Here is a 22,688-nt window from a genome sequence, read left to right on the forward strand (position 1 = left end):
ATGGGCAGGGACACCCCACACTAGAGCAGCCTGGCCAGAGCCTCATCCAGCCTGGGCTTAAACCCCTCCAGGGACAAGGCCCCAACCACATCCCTGGGGAACCCATTCCAGGCCTTCACCACTCTCATGGTGAAGAACTTCCTCCTCACCTCCAGCCTGAATCTCCCCACCTCCAGCTCCATTCCATTCCCCCTAGTCCTATCACTACCTGAGATCCTGAGAAGTCCCTCCCCAGCCTTCTTGTAGGCCCCCTGCAGATACTGGAAGGCCACAATTAGGTCTCCTGGGAGCCTTCTCCAGCCTGAACAGCCCCAACTCCTTCAGTCTGTCCTCATAGGAGAGGTGCTCCAGCCCTCTGCTCATCCTCGTGGCCCTTCTCTGGATGATCTCTGAGGTCTTTTCCAGCCTGGCTGGTTCTATGATTGCTGTACTTTTATCAGCAATTTAAGGACTTAAACAATAAGAAGAAAAAAGAAAATACCATTTAACCCCACCCCCACCCCCCTTAAGCCTCTAAGTTGTATCCCAAAGGCTGATAGGGACTTAGATTTTATTTCCAATTCCTTTCTGGTGTACAGAGCAGATGGGAATGGAATTTGGCTTTGTTCAAAAACAATGCAGTGTGAAGAAAAACACTTTTGCTTCCCTACAAAACCACTACCATGCAAGTAGCCCCCAAAATATCCCTAAATCAACAATGGGCAGACCAGGCAAAAATAAAGACATAAAGAGAGAGAGAGAGAGAACTGTGGAAAGACAAATCTGGCAGCTGTTCTGCACTGCAAGAGGAGCACATCAAAATAAAGCTATTTTTATGAATTATTTGCTTTCTAGCTGTTTTGCTTTCAGGTTTAGAGCACCTGGGACATCCTGTTTTTATTCTCCTCTCTGCCACCAGCAGGTTCAGTAAGTTTCCATCAATGCAAGGAGTGTCACCGCCCCTGGTGCTAAATAACTCAGGGGCTGGGAAGAGGAATAAGCAACAAAGGTGGAAATGCTCCATGGAAGAAACATCATACAATGGCTCAGGTTGGAAGGGACCTCAGAGATCATCTACTCCAACCTCCACACCATGCCCAGGGACACCTCTCAGCCAGACTCAGCTGCTCAAGGCCTCTTCCAGCCTGGCCTTCAACACCCCCAGGCAGGAGGCAGCCACAGCCTCCCTGGGCAGCCTGTGCCAGACTCTCACCACCCTCACACTGAAGAACTTCTTCCTCAGCTCCACTCTGACCCTGCTGTGCCTCAGCTTCAAACCATTCCCCCTTGGCCTGGCTCTAGACACCCTTAGCAAAAGTCCCTCTGCAGCCTTCCTGCAGGATCCCTTCAGCTATTGCAAGGCAGCTCTGAGGTCCCCCTGGAGCCTTCTCTTCTCCAGGCTGAACACCCCCAGCTCCCTCAGCCTGGCCTCAGAGCAGAGCTGCTGCAGCCCTTGGATCATCTTTGTGGCCTCCTCTGGGCTCCCTCCAGCAGCTCTGTGTCCTCCTTGTGCTGGGGACAGCAGAACTGGAGGCAGGATTGGAGGTGGGGTCTGAGCAGAGCCAAGGGGCAGAATCCCCTCTCTTGCCCTGCTGCCCACACTCCTAATTACACAACAAATACAAAAAAACAGCTCAAGAGTTTAAGATGCCCCTAAGAAAACCTAGGCAGGGTGGAGAGTTGGGCAGAGAGGAACTTCATGAAGTTCAGCAAAGTCAAGTGTAGAGTCCTGAACCAGAGGATGAATAATTCCCTGCACCGGTACAGGCAAGTGGTTGACTTGCTGTTAAGCAGGTCCACAGAGAAAGACCTGGGTCTGGTGGTGGATAATATGTTCACCACAAGCCAGCAATCTGCCTTCATGGCCAAGAAGGGCAACAGTGTCCTGGGGTGCATTAGGAAGAGTGTGGCCAGCAGGTTGAGGGATCTTTGAGGTCTCTTCCAACCTTGGTAGATACTGTGAAGTTCCCCTCTCCCTACTCTGCCCTACTGAGGCAACATTTGGAGTATTGTGGCCAGCTGTGGGCTCTACATGGAAAGGAAACTACTGGAGAGAGTCCAGCAGGGGCTGCAAAGATGCTGAGGGGCCTGGAGCATCTCTGTGAGGAGCAAAGACTGAGAGCCCTGGGCCTGCTGAGCCTGGAGAAGAGCAGCCCCAGAGGGAATCTGATCAGTGCTCAACAAGAGCAAAAGGGCCTGGTGGGCCTTGGGAGCAGATGTTGGTCAGTTAAAGGGCAGAAAGGCTCTGCAGAGGGACCTTGACTGGACAGATGGGCAGCGTCCAACGGGATGGCATTCAACAAGTCCAAGTGCCAGGTGCTGCACTTTGGCCACAGCAACCCCATGCAGAGCTACAGGCTGGGGTCAGAGTGGCTGGAGAGCTGCCAAACAGAGAGGGACCTGGGGGTGCTGATTGACACCTGCCTAAACATGAGCCAGCAGTGTGCCCAGGTGGCCAAGAAGGCCAATGGCATCCTGGCCTGTATTAGGAATAGTGTGGCCAGCAGGAGCAGGGAGGTCATTGTGCCCCTGTACTCTGCATTGGTTAGGCCACACCTTGAGTCCTGTGTCCAGTTCTGGGCCCCTCAGTTTAGGAAGGACATTGAGACACTTGAACGTGTCCAGAGAAGGGCAACGAGGCTGGGGAGAGGCCTTGAGCACAGCCCTGTGAGGAGAGGCTGAGGCAGCTGGAGTTGTTTAGCCTGGAGAAGAGGAGGCTCAGGGGAGACCTCATTGCCCTCTACAACTACCTGAAAGGGGATTGTAGCCAGGAGGGAGTTGGTCTCTTCTCTCTAGCAACCAGCACCAGAACAAGGGGACAGAGTCTCAAGCTGTGCCAGGGGAAGTTTAGGCTGGAGGTGAGGAAAAAGTTCTTCACTGAGAGAGTCATTTGTCATTGGAATGTGCTGCCCAGGGAGGTGGTGGAGTCACCGTCCCTGGAGGTGTTCAAGAGGGGATTGGATGTGGCACTTGGTGCCATGGTCTAGTCCTGAGGTCTGTGGTGACAGGTTGGACTCGATGATCTTTGAGGTCTCTTCCCACCTTGGTGATCCTGTGATACTGTGGTGCAAGAGGATGGGGCCACTCTTTAGAGTGGTGCCCAGTGACAGGAGAATGGGCACCAATTAGAACCCAGTAGGTTCCACCTGAATATGAACAAGGAGAAACTCCTTTGCTGTGAGGTTGATGGAGCACTGGAACAAGCTGCCCAGAGAGTTTGTGGAGACTCCTTCTCTGGAGAGATTCCAAACCCTCCTGGACATTGCCAGCTTGTGCAGCCTGCTGTGGGTGCCCCTGCTTTAGCAGGGGGGTTGGAGTGGATGATCTGCAGAGGTGCCTTCCAACCCCTACCCTTCCATGGTTCTGTAGGAATCATTTGTTTTCCTACAAGCTGGTCACCTCACATGCTCAGGTCAGCAAAGTTTTGGCATCAAATAATCAGACCAAATGCCAGCAACAACCTTCACATAGCTCTGGTATCTCTCTTCTGAATTCCTCTGGCTCAGAGCACACCACCAGCCCCAGCTCATTCGCGTGTTTGTTCAACAAAGGCAACACAGAGCCACCTTATCTGCCTAAAAAAAGCTCCCACTCAAAGCCTGGCTTGTCCAGGCAAAGGCAGAGGTTACACCCCCATCACACCCTCCTGCACAGCTCAGTGCTAGGTCATGCAAGGTCGGCCTGGAAAAGTCTTGTGAAACAGAGGCACGATGCCCTAAGCCGGCAGCAGGGAGCAGCAGCCTCCAAGATCTGCAGCTCTCCATCCAGACTTGCTCCACCTCCTTGGGTTGCTTTCAGCATCTCCAGTTCCCCACCCCGAGCAGCTCAGGTTTCCTCAGGATAAGGCTGCAAGGTGCTTCCCTTTCTCCCCAGGGTAATGCTCAAGGTTTGCTTTCAGAGACAGCAGCAACCACCAGAAAATGAAGCGAGTAGCCTCCAAACCAGAGACAGCCCAAAGGCAATGCAAGGCCAGCAGCCTGTCAGGAAGGGTTGATGGGGAGAGGAAACACAAGTCCCATCTCAAAATGTGACACCACCTCAAGCAGCAACTGAGCCCACATCCCCATCAAGCTGTCTTGGCAGGGGTGTGGACATGAAAGGAATGGAAAAGCAAAGTGAACTGAGGTGCAAGTCATCTCCAGTCTAAAGCCCTTTGAGAAGGGTTGGACAACATGAGTTGGATGCCATGGGTTGGACAGCAAGGGTTGAATGACACTGCTGCCACCCAAACACACAATGAAGAGCTCACATGGCATGGATCAGGGCTGATGAGGGCAAACAAGGATGCCCACAACAGTGTTTCACCTCTGCAGAGGTGGACCAGCATGCCCAAGGTCTTCTCCTGTCTTACCTGTACCCCACACTCTGGCACAGCAGAATTCAAACCTGGAGGGCACAGGCTCTGCTCTTTGACAGCAAGATTAAAACTGCTTCTTGCCTCTTCTCAGTGCATTTAGATTTCTGCGGGACCAGGATCAAGACTTGCTTAGACACCAGCCCTCCTACAGGCCCTACAGAGCTTTCAGACTATGCTTCACTCTTCAAGAAGGGTAAAACTTAACTAGACCTTATCAGGGCTGCCTGTGGCTGGTTAGTTAGAATCATCATAGAATCTTAGAATGGCTCAGGTTGGAAGGGACCTCAGAGATCATCTACTCCAACCTCCTCACCATAGGCAGGGATGCCTCTCAACTACACTCAGCTGCTCATGGCCTCATCCAGCCTGGCCTTGAACACCTCCTGGGAGGAGGCAGACACAGTCTTCCTGGGCAGCCTGTTCCAGAGTCTCACTACCATCCTGCTGAAGAACTTCTTCCTCAGTTCCAGCCTAACCCTGCTCTGCCTCAGCTTCAAACCATTCCCCCTTGGCCTGGCTCTAGACACCCTTAGCAAAAGTCCCTCTGCAGCCTTCCTGCAGGATCCCTTCAGCTATTGCAAGGCAGCTCTGGGGTCGCCCTGGAGCCTTCTCTTCTCCAGGCTGAACACCCCCAGCTCCCTCAGCCTGGCCTCAGAGCAGAGCTGCTGCAGCCCTTGGATCATCTTTGTCGCCTCCTCTGGCCTCCCTCCACCAGTATCACAGTATCACAGTATATCACCAAGGTTGGAAGAGACCTCAAAGATCATCAAGTCCAACCTGCCACCACAGACTTCATGACTAGACCATGGCACCAAGTGCCACATCCAATCCCCTCCTGAACCCCTCCAGGGATGGTGACTCCACCACCTCCCTGGGCAGCACATTCCAATGGCTAACAACTCTCTCAGTGAAGAACTTTCTCCTCACCTCCAGCCTAAACTTCCCCTGACACAGCTTGAGACTGTGTCCTCTTGTTCTGGTGTTGGTTGCTTGAGACAAGAAACCAACCCCTTCCTGGCTACAACCACCTTTTACGTAGTTGTAGAGAGCAATGAGGTCTCCCCTGAGCCTCCTCTTCTCCAGGCTAAACAATCCCAGCTCCCTCAGCCTCTCCTCATAGGGTTTGTGCTCACGTCCTCTCCCCAGCCTCATTGCCCAGCTCTGTGTCCTTCTTATGCTGGGCCCACCAGAACTGGATACAGTATTCCAGATGGGGTCTCACAAGAGCATATCCATTCCTTTCCCAGGAACTTGACCCCAAACACAAGTTAAATAAAATTCCAGAATTCTGGCTAGATCTGTGTTGAAAATGCAGCTCTGGAGCTGTGCAGAGGAAAACAGTTCTAAGAAGATTCCACCACTTAAGGTCTGACCATCCAAATACACCCCTAGGTGCTGTGACATCACCTTCACCACAGTGCCACTAGAAGTGGATGGGCATCTGTGGCTGCTCTGAATCAGCAAACAGCACAGAAGTCAGCAGCACTCTCCACAGCCCTCATGCTCCACAATGGCAGGTGCTGGGCAGTATCAAGCTTGAATGAACAGCCTCAACCCTCAGACTGTCCTCACAGGGGAAGAGCTCCAGCCCTCTGCTCACCCTCGTGGCCCTGCTCTGGACACCTTGCAGCACCTCCAGATCCTTCCTGGAACAGAGGCTCCAGAACTGGCCCCAGAGCTCCAGCTGTGGTCTCAGCAGAGTGGAGCAGAGGGACAGAATCCCCTCCCTGGCCCTGCTGGCCACACTTCTCTTGCTGCAGCCCAGGCTGTGCTTGGCTCTCTGGGCTGCAAGTGCTCCCTGCTGGCTCCTGTTGAGCTTCTCCTCCCCCTGCACCCCAAGGTCTTTTCTTCAGGGCTGCTCTGGAGCCAGTCCTTGCCCAGCCTATAATGTTGGCTGCCCATGAAGGTACTTTATCCCAGCAATAGGCACTTTGGAGTTGTTTAAAGTCAACATGGGCAAAAATGCCCAGCCTGGCACACTTTCTGTGCTGTGCAGAAAGGACTCAATGAAATGAGCTTCATGGCACGTGGACAGCTGTGTTGGCACAGTCCTCCTCAGCACTGTTAAGACATGTCAGAAACCAGCTCCACTGGTGGCTTGCCAAAAGTTTCTTTCAATGCTTTTTGTAGCCTCCAGCTCTAAAATCAGGAGCTGTGCTTACCTCTGACCTGCTTGGCTGGTTTCCACAGCTTTAGCATGATTGTTTGGTGACCAACCAGCACCTCCTGGGTTCCAGTACTGGCAGGTGAGCTTCCAGGAAGGCTTCCAAGGGGACAGATACAGGTCTTCCTCAGATGATTAATAATATTGTTATCAATATCATGAAATTTTTGAGTGATGAACCCATGATTTATGATCAAAGAGCATCATGAGGAGCTGAATTATCACAGAACCACAGAATGGTATGGGTTGGAAGGGACCTCCAGAGATCCTCAGGTCCAACCCCCCTGCCAGAGCAGCATCACCCAGGGGAGTCTGCACAGGAAGGCATCCAGGGGGGTTTGGAAAGTCTCCAGAGAAGGAGACTCCACATCCTCTCTGGGCAGCCTGCTCCAGGGCTCTGGCACCCTCACACCAAAGAAGTTTCTCCTCCTGTTGAGCTGAAACCTTCTGTGTTCAAGTTTGTATCCACTGTTTCTTCTTATTATTGCACACCACCCAAGAGAGCTTGGCCCCCTCCACTTGACACCCACCCCTCAGAGACTGAGAGAGCTTGACCAGATCCCCTCTCAGCCTTCTCTTCTCCACACTAAACAGCCCCATGGCTCTCAGTCTCTCTTCACAGGGCAGATGCTCAAGTCCCCTAAGCATCCTCATGGCTCTCCCTTGGACTCTCTGCAGCAGGTCTCTGTCTCTCTTGAACTGGGGAGCCCAGAACTGGACACAGGATTGCAGCTGTGGTCTCAGCAGAGCAGAGTAGCAGGGCAGAAGAACCTCCCTAGCCCTGCTGGACATATTTTTCTTGATGCACCCCAAGATACCCCAAGGGTCTCTTTGTGGAGTCATCTTCTCTGGAGAGATCCCAAAGCCACCTGGACACTGCAGACCTGGGCAACCTGACCCAGGCATACCTCCATCAGCAAGAAGGTCGGGTTAGCTGATCTCCAGAGGTCCCTTCCAACCCCTGCATTATGCTATTCTGTGATGTTACTTGGAGGAGCACCACCACTGTAGACAAGTGGTCAGCCAGTGTGCAACCAGTAGTTCTCCTGTACTTAAAGAACCCACATTTCATCTGGGTAGAGATGCCAGGATGGTTTCTGATCTTCTCTTGCTACTGAAAATGCCAGGACCTTTTCCCTCCTCCAGGGATTCAAGGCATATTTCATGAGCCATATGGTCTCTGCTCCTCACATTTGTTCCTCCATGGAACAAGGACGGCAGTTGAGTCACACTCACACACACACAGTGAATGATGCTCTTACAAACCCTAAAGGGACAGAAGAAGAAGGTCTGTGCATGCCTGGAGGAAAGCAGGCTCTGCAGAGCAAAGGAAGATCACTGCCCCTATGTGAGAAGCAGGCTGCCCCCACTGATGGGTCAGCACCTCTCAGGAAGTGCACACATCTACAGCCTTCCTGGGAAACTCTCCATTTCACCACATTTTTGCCCCATCTGCCATTAAGTCCTGTCCCAAGAAAATCCTTTATTTCAGGGCAAGTGTCTCCAGCCACCTCATGGATCTCCTCTGCTGCTTTATGTCAGAAGAGGACTCAAGAATTGTGTCTCCAGCCACCTCATGGATGTTCTCTGCTGCTTTATGTCAGAAGAGGACTCAGTCAGCAGTATGAGATGCAAATGCAATATTTGGGATGTTGTCCTGCCAGACAGGCAAGCAGCTATCAGGTTCTATCAGGGAACATGAATGGAATGAAGCTGGAGGTGGAGAGATTCAGGCTGGACATGAGGAGGAAGTTCTTCCCCATGAGAGTGGTGAAGCCCTGGAATGGGTTGTCCAGGGAGGTGGTTGGGGCCCCATCCCTGGAGGTGTTTAAGAGCAGGCTGGATGAGGCTCTGGCCAGCCTGATCTAGTGTGGGGTGTCCCTGCCCATGGCAGGGGGGTTGGAACTAGATGATCCTTGTGGTCCCTTCCAACCCTGACTGATACTATGAACGTGTTTGTCTGCCCAGCAAATCAACATTTCTCTTCCTTCAGGAGATCTGAAGGCAAATATTGCATCATTTCTTTATCATCTCCACTCCCACTAGATCCAGTTTCACCTTCAGGTCCCAAGCTCCCAGGCTCTGGAGACTTTTGATCTTGATATTGCCCAAGGGAAGATGTCTATGTCCTACAGCCCTGTCTCCAGGCATTTCCTGAGGGGAATTTCTCATCTAGTGTGAGGTGTCCCTGCCCATGGCAGAGGGGGTTGGAACTGGATGATCCTTGAGGTCCCTTCCAACCCTGACAATTCTATCATTCCAAGATTCTTCCTCTCCAGCTCCACTTGGCCATTTCTCCAAAATAAATCTCAACAGCATAAGTGTAGCAAGGAGCTCTGTGATAAATGAGATCAAATTAGCAGAATAGCCCTTTGGCAAAGCTAGTAGGTTGAGAGAAGTTCTCCTCCCCCTCTACTCTGCCCTGCTGAGGCTACATCTGGAGTATTGTGTCCAGTTCTGGGCCCACCAGTTCAAGAAGAACCTCAGGGAATGGCTTCAAAGAGTCCAGTGAAGAGCCACAGAGATGCTGAAGGCAGTGGAACACCTTCCTCATGAGGAGAGCCTGAGGGAGCTGAGGGCTCTGTAGCTTGGCGAGGAGGAGCCTGAGAGGTGACCTCATTGATGCTGATAAAGATGTGCAGGGTGAGTGCCAAGAGGCTGGAGCCAGGCTCTGCTGGGTGATGCCCAATGACAGCACAAGGAGCAATAGGAAGTTCCATGGAAACAGGAGGAAAGATTTATTTCCCTGTGAGGGTGACAGAACCCTGGAACAGGCTGCCCAGAGGGGATGTGGAGTCTCCCTCTCTGGAGATATTCATAAGCCCACCTGAATGCATTCCTGTGTTATCTGCTCTAGGTGATCCTGCTCTGGCAGGGGGGTTGGACTGGATGATCTCTCAAGGTCTCTCCCAACCCCTAACATTCTGTGAGCCTGTGAAAATTTCCCAGCAACTGTGACTCAGTACAACCTGAGGACTTGCATGGTAGGTGGAGCTCTCCAAACCCAAGTTGCATGTTGGTATTATGAAAAGCTGGGCATGCAGAGGGCAGATCAGAGGGCTGGAGCACCTCTCCTACAGACACAGACTGAGAGAGTTGAGGTTGTTCAGTTTGGAGAGGAGAAGGCTCTGGGGAGACCTTCTTGTGGCCTTTCAGTATCTGAAGGGGGCTACAGGAAAGCTGGGGAGAGACTTCTTAGGGTGTCAGGGAGTGATAGGACTGGGGGGAATGGATCCAAGCTAGAGGAGGGGAGATTTAGACTGGATGTTAGGAAGAAGTTCTTCCCCATGAGGGTGGTGAGACACTGGCACAGGTTGCCCAGGGAGGTGGTGGAAGCTTCTTCCTTGAGGTTTTGAAGGCCAGGCTGGAGGTGGCTGTGAGCAACCTGCTATAGTGTGAGGTGTCCCTGCCCATGGCAAGGGGGTTGGAACTGGATGATCCCTGAGGTCCCTTCCAACCCTGACAATTCTATGGTCACTCTTGATCTACCATTGTGACCCTCTGCACCTTAATATGCAAGCAGATAGGTTTATTCCAGACTGCAAGGAGCATTTCCTAACTCCCAGGAAGAACCAGCAAAGCAAAAGACCAAGTCTCTGGAAGGATCTAGAGCAGAAGTCTTATAAGGAGTAGCAGAGGGAACTGGGGTTGTTTAGCCTGAAGAAAAGGAAGCTCAGGGGAGACCTTCTTTCAGTTTACAACTTCCTGGAAGGAGGTTGGAGTGAGGTGGGGGTTAGACTCTTCCCCCAGGGAGCAATCAATAGGACAAGAGGAAATGGCCTCAAGGTGCACCAGGGGAGGTTTAGGATGGACATTAGGAAAAGTTTCTTCCCTCAAAGGATTGTCAGGCTCTGGAATAGGCTGCCCAGGGAGTGGTAGACTTCTCATCAGTGGAGGGCTTTAAAAAGCCATAGAGATGTGGTGCTGAGGGGCATGGTTTAGTGCTGACCTGGCAATATTGGACGTGATCTTAAAAGTTGCCTACCAACCCAAATGATTCCATGATCCTGCAGGGAGTCTTGTTCCAAACAAGGTTTATGCAAACTATCTGGAAGACAGAAGGAAGCTGTCCACTGTTCAGTTTCTTTAGAAGCCTCTGGGGCCACATGGGCCTGGAAACCCCACAAGAACAACATCTAACAGGCTTTATGATCCCTTGCCATGTGGAAAGCATGCAGAGAACAGGTTCTCCCTTGGCTTCTCCTTGCCTTTGTGGTTGGTATAAACTCAGTGGGACAGGGAAATGCATTTATCACACCCAGAACTTCATTCCACCACCCACAGATGGGACAGAATTAAAAGGAGTGATGCAAATCAAGCTGCAATTTCAAGGGATTGCTTAAAGGAAAAAATAAAGGGGAACTAAACTGAAATAGTTCTGTACCAGGAGAGCTGTTTGTTTCACCTAGCAAAATCCTAGGGTGGACTTGGAGAAGGGCTCAAGCAGGCTCCAGCTTGCCAAATGTATTTGACAGCCTCTCCAAAAATATTTTGTGACTTTAAATGTCAGCAAAATGTTAGTTGCATGCTTAAACGTGTCCAGAGAAGGGCCACGAGGAGGAGCAGAGGGCTGGAGCTGCTCTCCTATGAGGACAGGCTGAGAGAGTTGGGGTAGTTCAGTTTGAAGAGGAGAAGGCTCTGAGGAGATCTTTTTGTGGCCTTCCAGTATCTGAAGGGGGCTACAGGAAAGCTGGGGAGGGACTTTTGAGGGTGTCAGGGAGTGATAGGACTGGGGGAAATGGAACAAAACTAGAAGTGGGGAGATTCAGATCGGATGTGAGGAAGAAGTTGTTCCCCATGAGGGTGGTGAGAGCCTGGCACAGGTTGCCCAGGGAGGTGATGGAAGCCTCATGCCTGGAGGTTTTGAAGGCCAGGCTGGATGTGGCTGTGAACAACCTGCTGTAGTGTAAGGTGTCCCTGCCCATGGCAGGGGGGTTTGGAACTGGATGATCCTTGAGGTCCTCTCCAACCCTGACAATTCTATGATTCTGTGATTTCATTTCTGCAGTGTTTTTTCCTCTCCCCAGGAGGCAGCCAAGCAACCAAAGCAAAGCTCCAGACTCTGAAGAATTCCCTTATTAAAGATCCCCCAGCTCCATTACTGCTCTAAGATCTCTTTTGGGAGCTGCTCACTTCACACAGAAGGTTCTTGCTTTGTGTAAATGACCTTTGCTTTGTTGTTTTGCTGGTTTTGCTTTGCTCTGCTTTGGCTTGAATTGAAAAACTTCTTTCCCCTTCCCTACCATCTCTCCTGGCTGGATAAATGCTGTTTGAACATAAAACGGACTCACCATTGGTGCTCCACGGTGTCCTATGATGGCTGGCTTTGGTCCCAGTGCCTTCTTCTCCATGATACAAGGGGATGAGATGGTGAGTGGGACAAGGTAAAGTGCAATTACCACTGCGAGGTATGCAGTGAACATGAGCATCTGAGAAGCTGGCATGGGAAGAGAGAGAGAGAGAAAGAGGCACTGAAAATACAGAATACAGAATTGAGCAGGTTGGAAAAGACCTTCAAGATCATCAAGTCCAGCCTATCACCCAACACCACCTCATCATGGCACCAAGTGCCTCATCCAGGCTCTTTTTAAACACTTCCACTGATGCTGACTCCACCACCTCCCTGGGCAGCACATTCCAATGGTCAATCACTCTTTCTGGGAAGAACTTCTTCCTCACATCCAGCCTAAACCACCTCTGGTGCAGCTTGAGACTGTGTCCTCTTGTTCTGGTGCTGGGTGCCTGGGAGAAGAGACCAATCCCCAGCCAGCTACAGCCTCCCTTCAGGTAGCTGTAGAGAGCAAGAAGGTCTCCCCTGAACCTCCTCTTCTCCAGGCTAAGCAACCCCAGCTCCCTCAGCCTCTCCTCACAGGGCTGTGCTCCAGACCCCTCCCCATCCTCGTTGCCCTTCTCTGGACACCTTCCATCATCTCAACATCTTTCTTAAACTAAGAGCCCCAGAACTGGACACAGGACTCAAGGTGTGGCCTAACCAGTGCTGAGTACAGAGGCAGAATGACCTCCCTGCTCCTGCTGGCCACACTGTTCCTGATCCAGGTCAGGATGCCATTGGCCTTCTTGGTTACCTGGCCACACTGCTGGCTCATGTTCATGTTGGTCCTGACCTCTTCACACCACAGAGGCAGAGTCAGGACACCTTCACCTTCCTCCAGAGGAGAGACTGGTCTACAGATCTTGCTCCCAGTGCAAGGGCAAGGCTCTGTGCTTAGGAATGTGCTGCCCAGGGAGGTGGTTGAGTCCCCAGCCCTGGATGTGTTTCAAGGTGGTTTGGATGTGGTGCTTGGGGCTATGGTTTAAGGGTGAACCTTGTAGAGTAAGGTTCTGGGTTGGATTTGGTTATCCTGAGGGTCTTTTCACACCTGAATGTTTCTGTGATTCTCTTCACCAGGCTGAACAGCTCCAACTCCCACAGCCTGTCCCTACCGTCCCAGCAATGTGGCCCAAACCACTGCTGACTTCCATCCAGCCCCAAATGTTGGCAGCAGAAATAGATCTGCAGTCAATGTACCTATAAACCAGTCCTGGCACCACGTTGGTGCATGCAGTGTCACTTTGGTTTGCACCTCCTTAGTGCCTCACCGACCCCAACCCATTGCAGCCCGGGGAACACCACTCCAGCTGCTCCTGCATTCGGATCTGTGCCAACCAAGACTTGAGTCAATTCACAACAAAGTTTTCCTGATTAAGTTGGATGTGGTTAATGAAATCCTTGGGTTGTGATAATGCTGCATTCTCCAAGGTCTCTGCAAGTAGCAGGATTCCAGGACCAGCAAACATCTGAGGGGTTTAGATTAGAGGTCAGGCATTGGAACAGGTGGTGGAGTCGCTGTTGTTATGGATGTAAGAAACTGGGATGTCTTAAACCATAGAGCACAGAGCTCCAGAGGCTAGATAGGTCCAGGGGTGGACCAGAAAGTGTAAGCTTTTGTTATTTCATTCCCAGAATGCCTGCATTCTCCACCCTATTACCTGCCTTAGCTTGATGGAGTAAGACAGATGCTCTTCACCCCTTCCCCAAGGAGTAAAGTGAATGCTCCACAGAGGACTGGAAAGAATTAGAAGTTTAAATGGAAGGATTGTTTGTAACTACATACAAAAGTGCCAAACCATGCAAAAAATACCAAACAATTCAGCTGCACAGGGAGGTGGTAGAGTCACCATCACTGGAGGTGTTTAGGAAGAGACTGGATGGGGTGCTTGGTGCCATGGTTTAGTTGATTAGATGGTGTTTGGTGATAGGTTGGACTTGATGATCTCAAAGGTCTTTTCCAACCTGGTCAATTCAATTCAATTCAATTCTATTCTATTCTATTCTATTCTATTCTATTCTATTCTATTCTATTCTATTCTATTCTATTCTATTCTATTCTATTTCTATTCCATTCCATTCCATTCCATTCTGTTCTATTCCATTCTATTCTATTTCTATTCCATTCCATTCCATTCCATTCCATTCCATTCCATTCTATTCTATTCCATTCTATTCTACATTCAGCCCAGCTCTCCAGTCTGGGCTTCTCCAAAAACCTCACTTGACCATCACCTTCCCAAAAACTTCCCCCCCCTCCAGGCCTCATACCCTGCACCTCAAAGCCCCCAAGGTCTATTCCAACCTTAATTAATCTATAGCAAAGGAGTTGCTGGCTGCAGCTTCCCCCCACCAGGTCTCATAGCCTGGGCCTCAAAGCCCCCAAGGTCTATTCCAACCTTAATGAATCTTTAGCAAAGGAGGTGCTGGCTGCAGCTTCCCCACCCCCACCCTCCCTGCCATAGCCTGGGCCTCAAAGCCCCCAAGGCTTCCAATGCACACACACACACTTCCCTACCCAGACCCCAATGATGCAGTTAAAATTAGCTCAGCCAAGGCCAAAGCTAGGCTGCAAACCTCCTCCACATAGCAGAGACAAAGTCTATGCCATGAAGGGAGAGAGTGAGGGAGAAGAAGGTGGGAGCTGGTCTCTTCTCCCAGGCAACCAGTAACAGAATGAGGGAACACAGTCTCAAGCTGTGCCAGGGGAGGTTCAGGCTGGGTGTTAGGAAGAAGATCCTCACAGAGAGAGTGATTTGCCATTGGAATGGGCTGCCCAGGGAGATGGTGGAGTCACCACCACTGGAGATCTTCAAGAAAAGCCTGAATGAGGCACTCATTGCCATGGTCTAGTTGATTGGATAGGGCTGGGTCATAGGTTGGACTGGATGATCTTGGAGGTCTCTTCCAACCTGGCTGATTCTATGATTCTAAGAAGCAGGGAGAACAGCTTGTGTTGTTCCCTTTTAAAGGGGAGATGCAGGCATTCTGGGAATGAAATAACAACAGACTACATACTCCAGGCCCCCCCTGGAGCTCTCTAGCCTCTGGAGGTCTGTACTCTAAGTCATCACAGTTTCTTAAACCCATAACAAGCATCTTTGAAGATGTTCAAAAGAACATGTAGACTTGGCACTTCAGGACATGGTTTAGTGGGCATGGTTGTGTTGGGTTGATGGTTGGGCTCAATGGTCTCAGAGGTCTTTTCCAACCTTAATGATTCTATAGCAAAGGAGGTGCTGGCTGCAGCTCATGGGCCCGGATAAGCAGTCCTGCCTCCCACACCATCCCTCAGACACCCACCTCAGACCATCACTGACTTCTCACAAAGTCCAAAGCATAGGAAGTTCCAAGGAAACCTGGGGAAACTGTGAGGGTGACAGAACACTGGAACAGGCTGCCCAGGGGGGTTGTGGAGTCTCCTTCTCTGGAGATATTCAAAACCCACCTGGATGCATTTCTGTGTGATCTACTCCACTCTGGTGAGCCCCCACCTTGAGCACTGTGTTCGGTTCTGAAGCCCCTATTACAGGAAGGATCTGGGGGTGCTGGAAGATGTCCAGAGAAGGGCCATGAGGATGAGCAGAGGGCTGGAGCTGCTCTCCTATGAGGACAGACTGAGAGAGTTGGGGTTGTTCAGTCTGGAGAAGGCTCCAAGGAGACCTTCTTGTGGCCTCCCAGTATCTGAAGGGGGCTACAACAAAGCTGGAGAGGGGCTTTTGAGGATGTCAGGGAGTGACAGGTCTGGGGGCAATGGAACAAAACTGGAAGTGGGGAGATTGAGATTGGATGTTAGGAAGAAGCTCTTCCCCATGAGGGTGGTGAGAGCCTGGCACAGGCTGCCCAGGGAGGTGGTGGAAGCCTCATCCCTGGAGGTTTTGAAGGCCAGGCTGGATGTGGCTGTGAGCAACCTGCTGTAGTGTGAGGTGTCCCTGCCCATGGCAGGGGGGTTGGAACTGGCTGATCCTTGAGGTCCCTTCCAACCCTGACAATTCTACAGTTCTATGATCTGCTCTAGGTGCTGCTGCTCTGGCAAGGGGGATGGCCTGGATGACCTTTCGAGTTCCCTCCCAGCCCCTAACATTCTGTGATCTGGGAGCCTTCTGAAGGTGCTGACAGCACAACAGAAACAGCAACTTGTTCCCAACAGCCTCCTATGCCTCATAAAGTACAAGAGGCACCTTTGAACTCCTGAGCTATTTGGAGTCACTTGAAACCACAGATATGAAAGCATAAAGGCTTCACTTGTGATTTACTTTTTAAAATAATTATTTATTTTTCAATCTCCTTAAGGCTTTGGCAACCAAGGGACAACTTCCAAACCCCCCTACCCCACCTTTTAAAAGCAAATATTTGCCATGGAGGCAAGATGAAGGTGGGGCTTTATTTATTTAGGGGAATGACAGAACAGCCCAGCTCTCGTCCTGACCACAACTGATCTGGTTTCACACGAGCTGCTTTTTGCTTCCAGCATTTAATACCCTCATTCAAGCATGTCCCTAACAGGCCAGAAAGTAATATTAGTAGCTCTGCCAGCTAACTTTTCCTTCTTTCTGGAGGAGATGACAGTCACCCCTAGAACACTCCAGGAACTCATGGAATGGTTTAAGTTGGAGGTCCCTTCCAACCCAGACCATTCCATGATTCTGTGAACTCAATGGCATCTTGCAGCTCACACTCTGTTCTGCACCATAAAGGTATGGTGCCCTGGAGTTGTGTGTCACCAGCATCAAAACCTCCAGATGGACATAGGACATGAACCTGACCCAATTTTTGCTCACTCCACAATCACCACATACTAACCAGGCTTTGAAAAATCAGCTTCTTTGCCAGCAAAGTCTCAGGCTGGACCTTCCTTCCTGGTACTGCAGATCATAGAATCATGGAATCATTAAGGTTGGGAAAGACCTCTAAGATCATCATTGAATCATTAAGGTTAGAAGAGACCTCTAAGATCATCATTGAATCATTAAGGTTGGAAAAGACCTCTAAGATCATCATTGAATCATTAAGGTTGGAAAAGACCTCTAAGATAATCACTGAATCATTAAGGTTGGAAAAGACCTCTAAGATCATCACTGAATCATTAGGGTTGGAAAAGACCTCTAAGATCATCACTGAATCATTAAGGTTGGAAAAGACCTCTAAGATCATCACTGAATCATTAAGGTTGGAAAAGACCTCTAAGATTATCATTGAATCATTAAGGTTGGAAGAGACCTCTAAGATCATCACTGAACCATTAAGGTTGGAAAAGACCTCTAAGATCATCATTGAATCATTAAGGTTGGAAGAGACCTCTAAGATCATCACTGAATCATTAGGGTTGGAAAAGACCTCTAAGATCATCACTGAATCATTAAGGTTGGAAAAGACCTCTAAGATCATCACTGAATCATTAAGGTTGGAAAAGACCTCTAAGATCATCACTGAATCATTAGGGTTGGAAAAGACCTCTAAGATTATCATTGAATCATTAAGGTTGGAAGAGACCTCTAAGATCATCACTGAACCATTAAGGTTGGAAAAGACCTCTAAGATCATCACTGAATCATTAAGGTTGGAAAAGACCTCTAAGAACATCATTGAATCATTAGGGTTGGAAAAGACCTCTAAGATCATCATTGAATCATTAAGGTTGGAAGAGACCTCTAAGATCATCACTGAACCATTAAGGTTGGAAAAGACCTCTAAGAACATCAAGTCCAACCTTCTACCCAACATCTCCATGACCACTAGACTACGTCCTGGTGTGCCACATCTACTCCTACTTTGAACACCTCCAGGTATGATGACTCCACCACCTCCCTGGGTAGCATGTTTAGGGATTAAACAGCTCAGATTTAGCCTAAAGGTAAGAACCACCTGAAATTCATGGACTTCCAAATATTTGACTCATTGGACTTCACTCACAAGGAAAGGATGTCCCAGCACAGGTCACAAACCATGTTGAAGCTGAAGACTTCAACTAGCCACACATGTGGGAACTAAGACCACTCACAACCCTTCCTCCTGCCCAAGACAAGGGCATACTGTTCAATTTGAGGTTGGATGGACTGTATGGAAGAAGTTTTCCTGGTGACCACCCAAGCTAAGCAAGGAGGACAGATAAACCTCTCACTTGCTACCTGACAACACCAATGACAATGTTGAGATGCAAGCCTAGAAACAGTCTGGCCAACAGGACTAGGGATTTGATGGTCCCCCTGTACTCAGCACTGCTGAAGCCACACCTGGGGTCAGTTTTGGGCTCCTCACTCCAAGAAGGACATTGAGGGGCTGGAGCAGGTCCAGAGAAGGGCAACAAAGATGCTGAAGGATGTAGAGAACAAGTCCTGTGAGAAGCAGTTGAGGCAGCTGGAGAAAAGGAGGCTGAGGAGAGACCTTCTACTGCTCCCTGAAAGGAGGTTGCAGTGGGGTGGGGGTTGGTCTCTTCTTCCAGGTAACAAGCAACAGGAAAAGAGGAAACGGCCTCAAGTTGCACCAGGGGAGGCTCAGATTGGACATTAGGAGCAACCTCATCCTAAAAAAAGGTTTTCAAAGGTTTGAAGCAGGCTGCCCAGGGAAATGGTGGAGTCACTGTTCCCTGGAGGTATCAAGATGTGTAAATGTGCTGGAGTCACCACCGGCCCTGGAGATCTTTAAGTACAGATGCAGCACTGAGGGACACCGTTTGGTGGTGGACTTGGCAGTGCTGGGTCAATGGTTGGACCTGATGAGCTCAAAGATCTCTTCCAACTAGAACAATTCTAGGATTCTAAGCCTTCCTTCTCCATTTCTCCTGCTCTTATTGATCACTTCAGCCTAACTTGGACTCCTGGAAGAACACATTTCTCACACTGTCTTTTGCTACTCAAAGATTCCAGAGCTACTTTGAATCCAGCATTTTCTATGTGACCTTCAGAAGCAAGCATTGGAAACAAGCTACCAACTTTGAAAACACTCCAGCTAGTCAAGAAAATTCTGTCCTCCAGGTCTGGGGGAAAAACAGCAGAGGGGGAAGAACAAAACTGAGGTGGTAGAGTTGCCATCATTGGAGGTGGTTAGGAGGAGACTTGATGGGGAGCTTGGTTGCATGGTTTAGTTGATTAGGTGGTGTTGGATGATAGGTTGGACTTGATGATCTTGAAGGTCTCTTCCAACCTGGTCTATTCCATTCCATTCCATTCCATTCCATTCCATTCCATTCCATTCCATTCCATTCTATTCTATTCTATTCTATTCTATTCTATTCCATTCCATTCTATTCCATTCCATTCCATTCTATTCCATTCCATTCCATGCTATTCTATTCTATTCTAAAACAAAAGGAAGTGTCCATTTGGTCAATAAAAAAAAAGGCAGCTGCTGAATCATAGAATTGTCAGGGTTGGAAGGAACCTCAAGGATCATCCAGTTCCAACCCCCCTGCTATGGGCAGGGACACCTCACACCAGATCAGGTTGCTCAGAGCCACATCCAGCCTGGCCTTCAAAACCTCCAGGGATGAGGCTTCCACCACCTCCCTGGGCAACCTGTGCCAGTGTCTCACCACCCTCACGGGGAAGAACTTCTTCCTAACATCCAATCTCAATCTACCCATTTCTAGTTGTTTGGGTTTTTTCCATCCCCCCCAGTCCTATCCCTCCCTGACACCCTCAAAAGTCCCTCCCCAGCTTTCCTGTAGCCCCCTTCAGATACTGGAAGGCCACAGTAAGATTGTCACATGGATCAGAAACAACAAGAGCAGATTGTTGCACCACTGACTGCAGCTGCACCACTTATTTCCAAAAGGACTATTATTAGTCAGTGAAATCTGCTTTGCATTCCTAAGAGGCTGAAGGTTCTCAAAGAGATTTCATTTCTTCTCTTCCATTTTTAACACCACCAAGTCAAATGCACCTGCACCAAAAAAAAACCAACTCTCTAAACTGCTCCAGGTCAAGGAACTTTCACAAGCAAAAAGATCCTGAAATACATTTAAGGTCCTGGAATTTTGATGTTAAGATCATAGAGCCTTATTCTTAAGGCCCCACCTCCAATCCTGCCTCCAGTTTTGGTGTCCCCAGCACAAGAAGGACACAGAGCTGCTGGAGGGAGTTCAGAGGACGCCACAAGGGTGATCCAAGGGCTAGAGCACTCTGTTGTGAGGCCAGGCTGAGGGAGCTGGGGGTGTTCAGCCTGGAAAAGAGAAGGCTCCAAGGGGTCCTCAGAGCTGCCTTCCAACAGTGGAAGGGATCCTGCAGGAAGGCTGCAGAGAGACTGTTCCTAAGGGTGCCCTAGAGAAGAGGTCAAGGGGGAATGGCTGAAGCTATAGGAGGGCAAGGTTAGAATGGAGCTGAGAAAGTTCTTCAGTTTGAGGGTGGTGAAACTCTGGAATAGGCTACCTAGGTAGGTTATGGCTGCCTCTTCCCAGGAGGTGTTCAAGGCCAGGTTGGATAAGGCCATGAGCACCTGAGTCTACTTGAGAGGTGTTCCTGCCCATGATGGGGGAGGTTGGAGCAGATGATCTCTGAGATGCCTTCCATCTCAACTCATTCTATGATCTGTGGCTGTATGATCACAGAATCTTAATTTTAAGATCATGGTATCAGTTCTTTACTGTGAGGGTGGTGACATGCTGGAATGGGTTGCCCAGAGAAGCTGTGGATGCCTCATCCCTGGAAGTGTTTAAGTCAAGGCTGGATGAGGCCTTGAATGACCTAGTGTTGTGGAAGGTGTCCCTGCCCATACAGTGAGGCTGGAACTAGATGATCTTGCTGGGGTCAGAGTGGCTGGAGAGTGGCCAGGCAGAGAGGGAGCTGGGGGTGCTGGTCGATGGTAGGCTGAACATGAGCCTGCAGTGTGCCCAGGCAGCCAGGAGGGCCAATGGCATCCTGGCCTGCATCAGGAACAGTTGGCCAGCAGGAGCAGGGAGGTCATTCTGCCCACTGGTTAGGCCACACCTTGAGTCCTGTATCTAGTTCTGGGCCCCTCAATTTAGGAAGGATGTTCAGATACTGGAAGGTGTCCAGAGAAGGGCAACAAAGTTGGTGAGGGGCTTGGAACACAGCCCTGTGAGGAGAGGCTGAGGGAGCTGGGGTTGCTTAGCCTGGAGAAGAGAAGACTCAGGGGGGCCTTTACTGCTCTCTACAACTACCTTAAGGGAGGTTGTGGACAGGCAGAGGTTGGTCTCTTCTCCCAGGCAACCAGCACCAGAACAAGAGGACACAGTCTCAAGCTGTGCCAGGGGAGGTTTAGGCTGGAGATTAGGAGGAAGTTCTATACAGAGAGAGTGATTGCCCATTGGAATGGGCTGCCTGGGGAGGTGGTGGAGTCACCATCATTGGAGGTGTTCAGGAGGAGACTTGATGGGGTGCTTGGTGCCATGGTTTAGTTGATTAGGTGGTGTTGGATGATAGGTTGGACACGATGATCTTGAAGGTCCCTTCCAACCTGCTGTATTGTATTGTATTGTATTGTATTGTATTGTATTGTATTGTATTCTATTCTATTCTATTCTATTCTATTCTATTCTATTCTATTCTATTCTATTCCATTCCATTCTTGAAGGTCCCTTCCAACCTGGTCTGGTCCCTTCTATTCTATTCTATTCTATTCTATTCTATTCTATTCTATTCTATTCTATTCTATTCTATTCTATTCTACTCTAATCTTGAAGGTCCCTTCCAACTCAAGCCATTCTATGATTCTATCCTGTAAATCAAAGAATCACCTGGTTGGAAGGTACCTTAAGATGATTTAAGTCCCACCACAACCTAACACCTCCCCACATACAACTGTTAGACCACGTCCCTAAGATCCAGTGCTACAAAACAAATGAAAGTTTTTCCTTCATATCAGAAAAAAAAACCACAACACCAACCCAGGAACAGAAAACAGAGAAGGAAAACAACTTCCTGGCTCATTCAAATGAACACAACCATCCCAACAATGTCATTTTCAGGGACCTCAGCTGCAGGAGAAGGAAAGCTGAGGAACGCAGAAGGAGCAGGAGCAGTCTCCGCTTCAGGCACAGCCACAAATCCTCCCTCAACTGGCAGCCTACTTACATGTTGGGACCTATTGAAGAGGAACCAGGTAGAGCCTTACTGGCATGTTTATAAATCATGCCAGAACAACCTTTGCTTTCAAAGGTCTCTCTGGATCTCAACAACAACAACAACAAAAATCTTTCCATCTTCAGGCATCATTTCCCCATTCTCACCTCCCACTTCTTGGAAGCCTTTTGCAATCCTTCCAGGGCTTGCATTTTGCTGCAGGTTAAATACCAATTCAAATATTTCTTTTGTAGCATTGTTTTCTTTATTCCTGGAGTTGGCACAAAGGTCTGAGAACATCCATGGATGCCCTGAAGAAAAACACTTCTGAGGGTACAGAAGGATCCAATTGTTTCACACAGAGGAAAAACAACACCACAAAAACGAACCTGGAGGAACAGCTCAGGGTTGGGAGAGCCCCTGGCAAACAGGTGGGACAAGGGAGATGCACAGGAGAGTTGCTCATTGAATCAGGGAGTAGTTTTGGTTGCAAGAGACCTCTAAGATCATTCAGAGCAAACATCAACCCTACACCACCACGGCCATTAAACCATGTCTACACATTTTTGGAACACCTCCAGGGATGGGGACTCCACCACCTGCCTGGGCAGCCTGTTGCAATCCCTGATAGTATCACAGTATCACCAAGGTTGGAAGAGACCTCAAAGATCATCAGGTCCAACCTGTCACCACAGACCTCACGACTAGACCATGGCACCGAGTGCCACATCCAATCCCCTCTTGAACACCTCCAGGGATGGGGACTCCACCACCTGCCTGGGCAGCCTGTTGCAATCCCTGAGCACCATCTTTTGTTTCAGTGGACAAGGTCATCAACAA

At 49.7% G+C, this 22,688-nt stretch overlaps 1 protein-coding gene across 2 annotated transcripts in view; it reads right to left on the minus strand.

Moving 5' to 3' along the window:
* Window positions 1–22,688, minus strand: part of GDPD5 (glycerophosphodiester phosphodiesterase domain containing 5) — a 272,894-nt gene that overhangs the window by 32,236 nt on the left and 217,970 nt on the right. For both annotated transcript variants that reach the window (XM_054164479.1, XM_054164478.1), the window contains exon 8: window positions 11,792–11,937. In XM_054164479.1, coding sequence (XP_054020454.1) covers window positions 11,792–11,937 — 146 coding nt within the window. The remainder of the gene's footprint in view (window positions 1–11,791; window positions 11,938–22,688) is intronic.

This window comes from Dryobates pubescens, chromosome 10 (genome assembly GCF_014839835.1).
Source record: "Dryobates pubescens isolate bDryPub1 chromosome 10, bDryPub1.pri, whole genome shotgun sequence".
Lineage (NCBI taxonomy): Eukaryota > Metazoa > Chordata > Aves > Piciformes > Picidae > Dryobates > Dryobates pubescens.